The sequence below is a fragment of the Leptonychotes weddellii genome, chromosome 3, assembly GCF_054177405.1.
Source record: "Leptonychotes weddellii isolate Sample4059 chromosome 3, ASM5417740v2, whole genome shotgun sequence".
NCBI lineage: Eukaryota > Metazoa > Chordata > Mammalia > Carnivora > Phocidae > Leptonychotes > Leptonychotes weddellii.
This window is the reverse complement of record NC_138371.1, coordinates 109,273,623-109,289,116: the sequence shown is the minus strand read 5'-3', so window position 1 is coordinate 109,289,116 and position 15,494 is coordinate 109,273,623. Positions and strand designations below refer to the sequence as shown.

General features: G+C 35.6%; 1 protein-coding gene across 8 annotated transcripts in view; it reads right to left on the bottom strand.

Annotated features, from left to right (window-relative positions):
* Positions 1-912: 912 nt before the first annotated feature.
* The window catches only part of PAN3 (poly(A) specific ribonuclease subunit PAN3), a 130,608-nt gene continuing 116,026 nt past the window's right edge, over positions 913-15,494 (bottom strand). For 7 of the 8 annotated variants that reach the window (XM_031016894.2, XM_031016895.2, XM_081814779.1 and 4 more), the window contains 4 exons: positions 13,783-13,912; positions 13,238-13,302; positions 6,236-6,374; positions 913-3,848 (listed from right to left, as the gene is read on the bottom strand). In XM_031016894.2, the coding sequence (XP_030872754.1) occupies positions 3,708-3,848; positions 6,236-6,374; positions 13,238-13,302; positions 13,783-13,912 (475 nt within the window). In that variant the 3' untranslated portion in view covers positions 913-3,707. Of the gene's footprint in view, positions 3,849-6,235; positions 6,375-13,237; positions 13,303-13,782; positions 13,913-15,494 lie in introns of those variants that run through there. The other variant, XM_031016898.2, reaches the window with a different exon arrangement.

Here is a 15,494-nt window from a genome sequence, read left to right as displayed (position 1 = left end):
TCATTGTGCAATTGCTGAAGGTGGAGGGAAAACGCCTGTCTTTGACCATTCAGAGCAAAGAAGAAAGTAATAAAGCCGTTGTGTATGTCCATTCACCAGAGTGTATGAGATGTCACACTGGCCTAGCTTGAACAGTATTTTTAGTGTTTTCTCTTATGAAATTTAAATCTAAAAGATTTAAAACCCCCAAAACACCCTCTATTCTAGGTGGACTAGTCTTCCCCACGAATCTACAACGGTCATTTTGATCTGCCATCAAATTCATGGATTTTTTTTTTCCCACAAGATCCTTCTACACTTATTCTCTCTCCTCTGAATTTCTAAAAGCAACTCACCAGTTCCTTCAGCTGAAAATAATCCCTCCTTCCTCTTTTACTAGTTACCCTTCACCTAGGTCTCAAGTCCCTTATCACTCTCAATTCTGTATTTTTTTTCAACTTTTCAAATGTACAGGAAATAAACACTAGGTACTCAGATTCAACAAATGTTAACATTTTTGCCATTTTTAAACTCTGTTCTTATATTCTGAATAATGTTTCTGGAAGACTTGGGGGGAGGGGCACTCTTCACCTATACAGTAAATTACTGAAGTACTGAATCAAAGGCTAGGCATATATCATTCCCTATCCTTTCACATAAGTAAGTCTTCTTTCCTAAACTACACTGTAAAAACCATGTATTATATAGAAATGTGTGAGTATAACTATGCACTTTATAAATAACAAGTACTCACATCTGCATTTTTAGTACCTAGAATAGATCCAAGTAGGCATTTCACAGATATCTGGTAAATTAATGAATAAACATGCCACCAACAATTCCTCCAAACACACAGGAAGTATTCAGTCTTTGAAATCCCGATAAGGCAAACATCATCTTGTTAAATAAACTGGTACCAAAAAAACAACAAACTTCTCTGTAATTCTTTATTAAAAATACGGCTGTACACATAGAGACTGAAAACAGGATTAAAGATGAATAACCCATATTGGGATCATAAACATCAGAACTTAACATACTGGTGCTTTTAGGGAAGTTGCTGACATCCAAACCACAGAACCAAGGTCAAAAGCAAAATACAAAGGTACCCTCAAAAATATTTACAATGAAGTAAATACACTAACAGAATTTAAAATAGGTACAAAAAATTGAAATGACCGTTACATGATTTCAAGGGTTGTCCTTTCTGTGCTTTGATCTGTCATGACAGAAGGTATGGGAAGTTTATATCCTTAATTTGACTACTCTCAGATATTAAAATCTTCCTATGACTTAAAAAGACTAACTTTTTAGACAACCTCTTAAATGGAATTACACTATGGAAAAGAGGGCTCCCCCAAAAAACACCTAAGCAGAATTAAGAGTTCTACTGAAAACCATTCCCAATAAAAACTAAATGAAAAATAAATATAAAACAAGGCTTAAAAAAAATACGTATTACCTGACACCAACTGTTTTCTGGCGACAATATTTACTCATGAAAACATATCAGCTGTCTACCTTTATATTCAAACCAAGTCCTGAGGTTACTAGGGGCTGAAGCAAACTAGCACTTAGGATGCAAACATTCTTGGGTTTGTGATTTGAACCTGCCTTGCAGAGGGAAGTTTGCTGGTCTATACAGGATGAGAAATTCAAGCCCTATTTTACCCCTGCCCTTCCTTAGCTTTCACAAAACATTGGTCCACAAATTAAATTTTCAAAAAGTTCCCAGACCCCAAAACTAAAATAGATGATCCCCTTTCATTTTCAAAGAAAACAATATTGGAAAAAATCTCCAGCCCGCTTATAAATTAAGCATTTCATATTTCTTCTAGAATACAAGTAGTTCTTTTTTGTACAAAAGAATTACAATATGATTTGTCAAAAAACATATAAAAAGACAGCTGCTCTTCCTCAAATACATGAGCTAATGATAAAAGACTTTTGCATGTTAATGTCTCCAAGTTCTTGTTCCTTTTACATAAAAAAGAACATTATGGTGGCAAATGTTAATTATCCTTTGAATACTGAACATTATGTTCCTTTAAAATCCATCCAGATCAAATGCAATAATTGATTTTCTTTTTAACTCAACAACTGATGCTACCAAACGTGGACTCAAACACACTTGTTAAAATGTGTAAAGCATGTCTTTAGTCTTCAATGCTTTCAGGTGAGAAGAGGTGTTTTTTTCTTGATGCAAATCTCAAGGCAGAGAAAATCATTTTAAAGCTTATAAAAAGTGGACAGAGAAATATTAAAAACTTCTCTGAAAACTACAAATATGTATAATTATTAAAATTGAAGACCGTAACATCAGTTGCAAGTGCTTGGAAGTCTTTCCTGACCTTTTGAGTTTCCACATTTTCTTCATAGTTGCATGGTGAGCACCCAGTGCTAGTAAAACATTCAGTGCTGGGAAAGGAGACAGAGTCTTCATTACTGTTTTTTTGTGAAAGAAAATTCCTATGTATTTGGCAGTCTTCAGTATCAAAGTATAGGTATTTCATTAACTAGAAATTCCATGAATACCCAAGTTTGGCGACAACTGCACGTCCAAATATTAAGAAAGTTAAGAGGAGGAAAATTCCAAACTTTTGAGACTGACTTATTCAGGAATATCCCACATAGTGAAGTTATTATCAAAAGTACTATTACTTTGGGCTAAGCAGTGACTGCAAAGGCACAGCAGATTGTTATCCCTCCAGATTCAGGCTGTAAAACTTCAGAAAGCTCTTGATGCCAGACCACTGCTGTGTTTAGTTCATCCTCTGAACAGTGTCTCTGTGTCTGTATCCAGTGTAAAGTACCATAATAAAGCTGTGGTTCAAAGAACAGAACTTTATACAAAAAAGCGAACTGGAAAGAATCTAAAGCAATATACTCCTGAACTTCAGGCCTTTATCAGAATTTTTCTATTAAAAAAATTGCATAAATGTAAATATATCTGATAAGCAGGGAAACACCTTTTTAAAAAAAGACTCTGCTTGAATTTGGAGCAAAGAGCTCTATGTGCTCCTTAAGTTCCTGTTTATCCAATCCTCACTCAGAAAGGATTTATTACATCTACTGATGGGGGAACTCATATCCAACAATTCACTGATTTCTCTTTGTGTGTTCTTAAAAACAAAACAAAACAAAACAAACAAAAATCTCCATTTGAACTAACAGTGTGGGTGGCATACAGAGCTTGCATACAATACTCTTACAAGAATTATACACTATACTGTACTTCTGTGAAATTATTTACCTGGTCCATTAGGTTATTCAGGGCAACCGATCCCCAAAAGAGCAAATTCTGCAACCCTCAGTGACAAAAATGCTGCCCAGCATTGTTCCCCAAAAATGTCCTTGCAAATAGTTTCCCTTAATAAGTATACAATGTGGCAAAAGTTCAAAGATCAGAAAAAAGTCTTTAAAAAATTAAAATTAGTGCATATACAAGTGGAAAAAAACAAAAGCGGGAACACCATTCACCTAATGGTGCTCCTTAATCTAAAATAAATTCTTCACAGATAATGGCCCCAATGGCAGCCACAGCTCTAGGATAGGTGAAACATTCTTCCTTTCAAGTAACAGTGTACCTGACTGAAGTGCAAGCAGCTTTGCTCATCTCCTGTTTGTTTCCCAAATGTGAAATGAGAGGATGAGAACAGTTCAGCTGTAGTGCAATTTGCTATCGGTTAAGGTCCTCAGCCATGTCCTGCGTGCTTTTTCAGCAAATACTACAACTGACCATTTGCAGCTGCAATCAGTTCTTGGAAAGTGTTTTCGAAGCAGCGCTTTAAGTCACTGTAAGTCACCACAAGTACACTCTTCTCATCTCTGGAAATGAGGCTTATTTTTTCTGGCACACCAGCATCTAACTGAAACAGAGACACAAAATGGGAAGTTCATACCAGGCAGAGGACAATCCACTTTATCTATTTTAGCACAACTTTTGCAACAATGAGTAATATTTTAAAATTTTCTGTCATATTCCCTTCTAGATATACATAAGCATTTTACATCACTAATTAGTATGCACACTTTTCAACTTGGATGTTTCCACCTATCTTTCATGCTTAATACTTGTTTGCATTATATTCCATCATTTCATTATTCCAATATCTTCCTCTGTTTTTTTTTTAAGTAAGCTCTACACCCAACGTGGGGCTTAAACTCACGACCCCCGAGATCAAGAGTCCCACGCTATACCGACTAAGCCAGCCAGGAGACCCAGTATCTTCTGGCTTTTTTGTATCACAAATTATAGAGCAATGAACATATTCATCTACTTAATTTTTTTTCTTCTGCTGAATTACTTCCTTAGGAGAAATACTTAAAAATATAAATACTGAATCAAAAAGTACAAATAATTTTATAGCTTAATACATATAGCTAAACTGTTTTCCAAAGGGTATCAGAACCACTGATTTATGAGTTGTACCAATTTACAAGCAACTCCATGTCAAGTGCATGCCTTGCTATTTTTATTTACCTTTTCTGATGAATGTTACCAAATGTTTTCCTACATTTACTTGTGTTATTTCCACTGTATGAATGCCAGTTTATGATCTTCACCCACTCATCAGTCAAGATTTGGTAGTAATATTTTAATGAGGTCTTTAGAAAGCATATACACTAATCCTTAGTCCATTGAGTAACTTACCTTGTTAAGGTTTTCACTTTTTTTGGTTAGTTCTCGATGTACATTTTTCCTTCCTTTTTCATTAATTCATTCATTAAAATGTTTAAAATTTACTAATTCTGAAGGCTCAAACTTTCAAATCATTTTACCAGTTAATGTGTCATAATTTCCACCAAAATATGCTATATAAGATCTTAATTTTTATATCATCAAGATAGCCATCCATCCCTTTTAATTTATTACACTCTTTCCAGACTTAGAAAATTACCATACTTTCAGATTTGGGATAAATTTTATTTACTACTAGCTATTTTATGAAATGAAATAGAATTTTCTTCAAGTTGTCAATTATCCTAATATTCTTAAAAAATCTTCGCTTAAGGTTATCTGTCCATGGCTTAATTTCACAGGCTCGGCCTGCCAGTGTTTACATCAGTGCTACGTATTTGTAATTACCGGCGCTTCGATACTATGTATACTATTTTCTAAAATCCAGTAGAATTGTTCTCTACTCATTACTTTCAAGAAAAATGTCTTCCCCTTAAGGAAAAGAGCAAATAAATACATAAGTCACACTGGATTAGTTCAATGGTGCAACACAGCTTGTTCTGTCTTAATGTAGATTATTGACAATACTGTTTTTAAGGAGTTTTAAGGAAGTTCAAGCAAGGCAAAGTAGTGCCTAAAAACAAAAACCAGGTTTTCCCTGAGGAGTTAGCACACTGTGCATTACCAGCTCTACATCCTATGCCATGGTAGCTTTTCCTCTAGTACTTGTAATTTAGGGGCATTTTTTTCCAGGGGTCAGCAAATGGTTTTCATAAAGATGGCCAGATAGTAAATGCCTTAAATCTCAGGGCCATGCAGTCTCTGTCTGCATTCTTTTCTTAATTTTGCTTTTGTTTTTTGTTTTACAATCTCCTAAAAATGTCAATACTATTCTCAGGTTGTGGGCTCTACAAAAACAGGCTGTCAGGCCACAGTCTGTCGATCCCTGAGATTTAGATATAAACCTATACAAAGACTAGGATTTACTTCTGGAGACCCGTTCTACACTCTGTGATTCCAAGTAATTCATAAGGAAAATGCATTCCTTCCTTCCTTTGTAAACTCTCTCCTACCCCTTTCAAAAACACAAAGCTCACCTCTCAAATGAACTGATATTATCTCCATCTACGGAAGTTCATCTACTCACCTAATTCTCCATTTAGAGCACTGGGCCTACTGTGCTTTTACTATTCTAACACTGGATTACTATGCCCACAGTTAACAGTAAATGAACAGATAACATGTAGGACAAGACTCACGATGACTTAAAAGAATTCAGCTTTTAAAAAAGATTTAAATATAAAATTATTTTTGTTTTTCCCACCCATTGCTTTTGTGACATTTTATCACAGTGAAAAGATCCACAATGAAATATTCTATAATTATTCATGTAGATGTTAAACAACCTTCCTAGTCTAGAAATTGCTATTAAGTAGATATACCTGATAATTATTAACAAAATATCTTCTAGGCTGGAGCAAAATACATCTACATCTAAGTCTCAGTCTTTGTAGAAGATGCAACTCTGCAAACTATAGATGGCATTGCAATCTTAAAAATCCAGATACAAATTACCTTGTTAAGACAAGAAATGATATGACTGAGGTCAATCCAAGGAGCACCTGCTTCTGTCACCTGATGGAAAAGATGATCCCTAAAGAGTTTCAAAAGATAACGGTCTCCAGTCTCCGACCAGGTAGGATCCTTCTGAAACCTAGGGAAAGGTAATATTTTACCTCAATAACTCACGCTATATATCACATAGCCATGTTGATGCTTCAGGCTCCACACTAGTTGTTTTTTTTTTATTGTTTTCTCTGGTAAGTAAGTAGGGTGTGTGTGTGTGATTTATTTTTTTAATCCTCCTAAAGTTATAAGGAAACTTCTATAAAAGTTATATTTTTATGTGCAGATCACTAAATTTTTAAAAATAATTTCACACAACATGAAAGTATATGAATACCAGTTTCTAATTCTCAAAGGCAATCATCCCTTATACACTCCTATTTTATAATCACTTTCATATTTAAGCTCCTACCATTAGATAAAATGGAGGAAAAAGAAAATGTCTTTAAAGATCTTTAGAAATAGGTTGAAAGAGATTCTTTTCCTCTTCTCACCTTTAGGATACAGAGTAGAGAGGTATGATCAGATATGTGCTCAACTTTACTGGTAAGCATAAAACAGAGAAATGTTTAAAGAAACAAAAATGGTAGATTTTGGTTTTCTACCATCATGAGCGGATGTGAGAGTGTGCTGTGAAGAACTAGAGAACAGTGACAGCGATCATCTGGTCAAAACGATCACTGTCACTTTCCAGTGACCTCTGGAACTTATGGTCTAGTGAGGAAAACGGACATTCAAATAACCAAAGAAAGTTGCATATTGAGATAATGCCATTAAGAAAACAGGTACTGGTACACAACAGAAACATGAATTCATCTGGGAAGGGAAGGGAAGCTTCCCGAGAGGAAGTACGCCCTAGCCAGAGGCATCACTATTTGCAAGGAACAGAGCATGCAGCACTTCAGAAACTTAGCAAAGGTCAGTGGCTGGATGGTGTTGGGGGTTGGAAAAGAAAGAGGCCAAAGGACAGACAGAGTAAGAGCAAGGAGGGGGAAGAGAAAATACAAGGACAAAGAGGGAGAGAAGGCAAGAGAGGGGAGGAGAAAATTAAAAGGAAAAAAAAAAATGAGGTAGATCTGAAGCAAAGATAAGAAGGGAGAGATCAGATTATGCAGTCTTAGTTAAAAAACGAGGTCTGGGGAAAAAACAAACAGGTGTGTCTTCTAAGAACAAGATGGAAAGCCTACCACATGGTTGAAACACAATCATATGAGTTTCGCAAAGATCACTCCAGGGACTTTGAATTAAAATGCTAATTAAACACACCCATTTATCTCTGTTTCCTTTCAAAATCCCACCAAATTGACAATAAATGTCTAAAAAGGAGTATAATAAACATGCAAGAACAAAGTGACCAGAAGCAACAGAAGAAAAAACTGGAAAGTGAGAAACAGGTAAGTGATATGATCAGCTGACTTGAAAAAACTGAACTCTAATGCTACAAAAGGCAAACAAAAAAAGGGGGAAGCCACAAAAGCAAGCCATACCAGTTAGGCCCAGGAAGGGAAATCATTGGTCCTACTGGAAGTGCAGGTATGGACTAAAGCTGGAAATAGCAGAACTGATGAAAAGCTCTATAAATAACAAATAGACAACCTCTCTCTCATTCCTGCCTCCACTTCTGCTTTGCAGAAATTTGCCAGAAAGGGTACCAGAAATCTTTCTAGACAGGGTGAACAAAGAAGCTCCTGCCTTCAGGATGCCAGGAAGAGCAAGAGATAGTAGCTAAGACTATTTAACCAACACTTTCCTGCTACTTTGGCTACCCAAAGCTCGACTATGGGTTTATACTACGGACAAAAGGTTGAAGATTTTTTTTCTGGATATGGACTTGCCCAAGAGCAATTCTAACATTTAAGAAATCTACCAAAAACAAACAAAAATTATATATAACAATATCACACTACTTTACCACACATTCTACAATCCCTGACCCCGCAAGGACCTTCCCATTAGCTTTTTAGATGAAAAAGGTCATTTTTAAAGAAGTTCATTCATTTATTTTTTAGTAATCTCAATACCCAATGTAGGGACCAAACTTACAACCCCAAGATCAAGAGTCACACGCTCTTCCAACTGAGCCAGCCAGGTACCCTGAAAAAGGTCATTTTTAATATGAATGCATAGCCAAGGATCAGAAATCCTTTGGAGAATGAAACAAAACAAAACAAAACAAACTCGTTTCCTAGGAGATACTGCAGGAAACAGAACAGAACTTAGAACAAAACAAAATCTAACCAAAAATCTATAATTGAGAGTCTCAGAGAAACAAGAATTAGATGCTGTAAGACAAACATTTAGAGAACAGAAAGTTCTTGAAAATTAAAAATATGACAGCAGAAACTTAAAAATTCAAAACAGATTAAAAAAAAACCTTTATTTTTAGACAAAATAAATTGAGATAATTACCTAGAAAGTAGAACAAAAAGATACAATACAGAAAACAGAAGAGAATATGAGAAAATCAACTGCCATGGTCTAACATCTGAGCAACGGGAAATCCAAAGTGTGAAATTATCAAAGAAACAACGAAGACAACTTCTCAGAACTGAAGGACATCAGTTCCCAAGATTAAAAGGGTCTGCCCACCTGTTAATTCATCAGAATGAATAAAAAAAACCCACACCAAGGCAAATCACTGTGAATTTCTGAACATCACTGATAAAGACTCTAAAAGCACAGGGGAAGGGAAAGGGTTTGAAAAGAAAATGGCTTTGAATCCCGAAGTTAAAAGACAATGGAGCAATGCTTCAAATTTTGACAGCAATTATCATTACTATTACTTAACTATGTACTAGAGATACTAGCCGACACAAACACTCCAGGGAAATTAAAAGTATAGAAATTAGGAAGGAGGAAATGTAACTACAGTTATTTGGAGATACGACTATGTATCTGGGAAACCCAAGAAAATCTAGTGAAAAACTATCCAAACACTAAGATATCAGGGTACAAAGTTTACAGGAATCAGTAATTTTTATGTGCACTGATAATAAGCAATCTAAGAAGAAAAAATTGGGGGGGGGGGGATTCGCAGTTACAATAGCAACAAGAAAAAATACCCAGTAAACTTAGTGTGCTACAACAACATAAGGAACAACTTCAGCACTTAAGAACAGTAAAAGTAGGTGTCAACAAGTATGACGACAGACCATTATCTTGGTTAAGAAACTCAACATCTATAAACACAAATGCTCCTTAAATTTATTAATAAACATGTTAATCTTCTCAATAAAAATACCATCAAGTTTACTGATTTTTTTAAATAAAAAAGCTGATTCTAGAATTTATACAGAAAATTAAGCAGTTTTAGGAAAACAATAAAAAACAGGCAATTAAATGGAGATAAGAACTAGCACCTACTAGATTTTAAAATGTTAGTCATTAAAATACTAATGTGAAAGAAGTGCTGCCTTAAACCAGTGCAGAAAAGCTAGACTATTCAACACATAGCTTTTGGGCCACTGGGTAGTCTTCCGAGGGGAAAGGGTGGAGGAGTTGAATACATACCTCACACCCTATATAAATTCCACACATATAAAAATTTAATATGAAAAAAAAAAAAACATAAGTACTCTAGAAGAAACCCTGAGATAATTCCTTTAAAATCGTGGAAGTAGAAAAGGCCTTCCTAACTATGATTCAAAATCCAAAAGCATAAAAGAAGTTTGATCAATTAGACTATATATAAAAATGTCTGCATGGAAAAAATTAAGCCGAGTCAAAAGAAAAATGACAAACTAAAGAGAAAATGGTCACAAAGGATAAATCTCTCTAGCTCCTATACATCAAAAAGACAGATAATTCAACTGAAAACAAAAATGAGCCAAGGGTATGGACATAAAAAGGAACAGAAATTAATCAAAAACATAAAAATGATAGGAAACATGCTCATAAGAGTTAATATAAAATAAAACTGCACTGAGATTCAATTTCTCATCTAACAGGTTGACAAAAATCCACAAGCTGGAAGAGTATTGTTGGTGAAAGACTCTCATGCATCGTACACTGGGAAACCCTTCTGTAAGGGTTTATAGTCACACATCCACAGATCTAACAATCATAACTGGGCCTATATTTATGCACACATAAAATTAACTATGCATAAGTCAGTCCCTGCAGCACTGTTTATACTAGCAAAACACTGAAAACAACTCAAATGTCTACTGATAAGGAACTGGAGAAATAAATTATAGTGTAGCCACAGAATGGACTATTACATAGCTACATAAATTATGGAAGCAGAGCATTACGGTTAACAGCATGGACTCTGGGGCGCCTGGGTGGCTCAGTTGGTTAAACGACTGCCTTCGGCTCAGGTCATGATCCTGGAGTCCCGGGATCGAGTCCCGCATCGGGCTCCCTGCTCGGCGGGGAGTCTGCTTCTCCCTCTGACCCTCCTCACTCTCATGTGCTCTCTCTCATTCTCTCTCTCTCAAATAAATAAATAAAATCTTTAAAAAAAAAAAAAAAAAACAGCATGGACTCTGGAACCATACTGTCTGGATTTGAATTCCGGCTCATATACTCACTAATGATGTAACCCTGGAAAAGGTATTTAACCTCTTCTTTTTTTTAAAGATTTTATTTATTTATTTATTTGAGAGAGAGTGAGAGAGAGCAGGAGCAGGGGAGAGAGGCAGAGAGAGAGGGAAAAGCAGACTCCCCACTGAGCAGGGAGCCCAACATGGGACTCGATCCCAGGACTCCGGGATCATGACCTGAGCTGAAGGCAGACGCTTAACCAACTGAGCCACCCAGGCGCCCAGTATTCAACCTCTTTATGCCCAAATATCTCTGTTAAGTGGAATACTAATGGTACCTGCACCACAGGGTTGTTATGAGGAGTAAGGTGAGGGCATATTTGTAAACTACTGAGAATAGTGTTTGGTATACGCCAAACATACCTAAACAAAAAGATTTCCAAAATATAGTTAGGAGGAAAAAGCAATATATAGAACACTGTGCATGGTTTACAATTTGTATACATTAAAAAGGGGGAGGAGGGAGATAATATATCATTGTAACTCGGGAAGAATATAAAATAAAGATTAATGGGAGAAAGTGGAGAGACTGGGGATGTTACAAGTATGAAAGATTTTTTTCATTGGAAACCCTTTTCTACTTTAAAAAAAAAACTGGTTCATATTAATTTATTCAAAAGATTTAATTAATAAAAAGAATTTTCTGAAGACTATCTAGAATTTTATACCCAATCATACCATCAATAAAGTATAAAAAATGAATATATTTTTAGACTTACAAAGACTCAAAAAACTCACCTTTCTCAGGAAGCTACAGGAGCATGTGTTCCAATAAATCAGAAGAATAAACCAAGGGGAAAAAAGCAAGAAACAGGGTATCCAACACAAAGGGAGAGACAAAGAGAATTCCCAGGATAATAGTGAAGGGAAGCTCCAGTTCTAAAGTGTGAGTGTGAGCAGGCTTAAAGTGCAACCAGCCCAGATAGGAACAGAAGGACAGAGGCTCCAGGGGCAATTTCTCTAAGGGGGAGAAAAAAAAAAGGAACTGATAGGTGACCTATTTTTGACCATATGGAAAGGTGTTTCATAACTCTGGCAGTGAGTGTGGAATAAACTGGTGGTCAATATTTTTTTCATTTTCTATATAAGACAATTATTAACCCCAGGAAAACAAAAATCAAAAAACAAAATACAAAAGAAAGAAAATATAGTCATGGTTTACAATGTGGTGCAACGAGGAACAACATTTACCCTGTTACAGTAATGTCAACACTGAATAAAGATTTAACTCGAAATTATGGGCTAAGTGGTAACATGTGAATACTTGTGTGTGTGTGTTTGTGTTTGGTTAAGGGAAGGGGTGTGCAAGATAAAGTCTCATCTTCCACAGGACAAAGTCATCAGCTGAGTTAAATACTGGGGGAAAAAAAATCAAGAAATAGTACTACAAGCATATTAATTTTTATTTTATTTTTTTAATTTTTTTTTAAAGATTTTATTTATTTATTTGAGAGAGAGAGAGAATGAGACAGAGTATGAGGGGGGGAGGGTCAGAGGGAGAAGCAGACCCCCCGCCGAGCAGGGAGCCCGATGCGGGACTCGATCCCAGGACTCCAGGATCATGACCTGAGCCGAAGGCAGTCGCTTAACCGACTGAGCCACCCAGGCGCCCAAGCATATTAATTTTTAAATAAATGAATGCCAAAAGAAACAGCTAAAAGTTTGGGCTTTTTTTTTTTTTTCCCCTAATGTCATCTCTTCTTTTAGAAATATTATCACAGAAAATACTAATTGAGTTTTTCTTTTTAACTTTGAAGAAAGGGAAGTGAACATGAATTTTGCAGTCAAAAAAACTCCCTCAAGCAGTATTTGTCTATCATCTATTTCTATTAACAGAGGTAACATTCCTGAAACGTAACTTCTGCAACAGTGACAACAGCTATAGTATCGCTCCACCTGTCTTTGACAGCTACTACTTAGTACAGACAACAACTCTACTTCTTTCTTGAACATATGGTAATTTTAACTTACAAACGAGGCAGAACTAAATGACAAACAATGTAAAGTGGTGGTGTCACTGATATGACTGCTATAAATAATGCCCTTTAATAGAAGATAAGGGGCATGCAACAATTAGACCTGTCTGAAGTCTCTAATCTGACTACGGTAAACTGAACTGACCAGGCTTCAAAAAGGAGACGGGGTAGAGGCCGTACTGATAGTCATAAAATGTTCCCTCGTGTACAAACCACAATGGAGATTTCTAGCAGTATCTTTTCTGTATGTGTATGTGTGTGTGGAATCCCTAAGAACAACCAGGTCTAAGCTATAGTTGAAAAACAGCATCCTAATGGCTTCACATGAGAATTTTTCTCTTTTTCCAAATAAAACCAGTAAGAATAAGGAATACTCATTCCTCTTAGCGCCCTTGATTGAAAATATATTGTAAAATACTGTAAATCCTTACTCCGGCCTCTCATTGATTGTTCCCAATTTTGCTAGAAGCCTAAACAGTCTTCCATTTTGAACCTCCTATAAAACATTTTGAAAAGAAAGAGAGTATTAATATTCCAGCTAACTAAATATAAAAGCAAAATTTTACAAAACTGGTATCCTACACCAATATTACCTTTAAACAATAAATCCTAGTATCCCCAACTTTTGGTTATAGTTTTGAATATAATATTTCCATTTCATTCAACAGTAATACTCAAGAAGATCATGCAGCTGGCCATTTTTAAGAATGGTTAAAGTAACTTACATGAAAAAAAAAAAGTCACGACTGTGTCAACTGACTGTAGCAAAATCATGAACAACAACAACAAAAAAAACAAAACAAATGCCCAAAGGATAGAAAAAATTAAAATACTGAACATTAAGTTTGGACAAATATATCTGCAAATGGTCTTAGCCAATTATGTACTATATTTAGCGCAGACATTACTATGTTTTATATCTCCCTACACATATAGGTGCCAAGTGTGTATATCTCTTTTTAACTAGACTCTTTACCTTTGCAAGGTCTTCCTCTATGACATCATTTCTCATTTGAGCAGCATCCAATTGAGTATAAAATCGAGCACCAATCATGGGCATGATGTCATTTACACTTCGCATCCTGTTTTGGTCAGTCAACAAATACCTGGTGAAAATAAAGAAGCATCACTTGAATGTCAAATGTGTAATTTAAAAAACAACATAAACCCACAAGCACATAGCTATCGCTGCTGCCATCATATTAGTGTACATAAATTTGAAAACATTTTTTCATGCAAGTCAAGTTCACTTTCAAGGCTTAATGATTTCTCTGGAAAATTTTAAGAGCCAAGAGAAGAAACATGTCTCTTTCTCTACATTTTTGCTATTATGAAAATGAGAAAGGAAAGTTGAGTAGGGTTACACTTAATCATTTCCATTCTCAAACCCTTCCTTACAACAGTGGGACATGAAAAGATTATTACAAACCTTTTTGGAGTGGTGAAATAGGGGGTGGTTGTAGGTGAAGAGATTTTTCCATTGCTCTTCAAAATAATTTTTGAAACTAAAACTGGGTCTTGAATTTTGATAAATCAAACAAGGCTCAACTTTTTAGGAAGCTGCCCTCTGCTCTGCAACTTCATTTACCAGTTGTCATGGTATATTATTTATTTCTGAGAAATCTTCATGTACAACATATATCAGAAGAGACAAATTCAGTTTCTTCTACCATTATAACTGAGGCAGAAAAATACATTTTGAAAGGCTACCTGCTAGAATACAAAGATGACCATGACCTGTTTGTTACTACCTATCTTGACAGGTGAGCCATTTCCTAACCATTCTCATTAAAGTACCCTCCCCCTCTTGCACTCTCTGCTTATAATTCTATCTTAGCTTCTTTATAGGACTACCTGCAAACATCTTATTTGATTACATATTTGTTACCTCCTCCCCATTAGGGTGGAAGCTCCAGAAGTTGGGGGTTTTGTTCATCTTGTTCAAAGTACCTGCAGCATCTGGCACAGAATAGGCATTCTTTTGTTGAATAAAATACTCCTGTGGATAATCTATATCTTAGCTATTTATCTGTAATTACGGACATATTTATATCTAACTACTTGAAGTATTATTACAAGCTTTGTGACTTCGGCAAGTTACTTTACCTCTCCATGCCTCAGTTTTGTCATCTCTAAAATGGAGCTAATTTACAGGGTTATTGGGAAAATAAATTCATTCACATCAGTTCGAAAGTGCCTGATACATGATTTGTTGCTCTATAAAGTTGTTATTGGTTAGTATGAAAGTATGGCTTTTTAATTTACTTTTTATTAAGGAAAATTTCAAACATTTATAAAAGTAGAACAGTATAATGAAGGTCCATTTACCCATCACCCGGTTTCGATAATTATTAACATATGGCTAGTTTGTTACATTTATATCCTTTACTCTCAGTTTTTTAAAAAGAAAATTTGGAGATTACTACTTGAGATTATTTGAAACACCTAGATGTTGCAAATTAAGGCTAGGAATCACTGCTGTGAAAATATATGAAACAATTATTTCCATTTGGGAACAACAATCATCTGATTATTAATAGGAACACTGGGCAACCACTGGCTTCCAGTGCTGTCACGAGCAGAACATTTACACCAGTGTTACAAAGCACAGGTGGGCAGCCCCATCCTCTAACCCTCCATTCCATATCCAGGGCTAGTCCAAAAAGAAACTGAATCATCCAAGGCTAC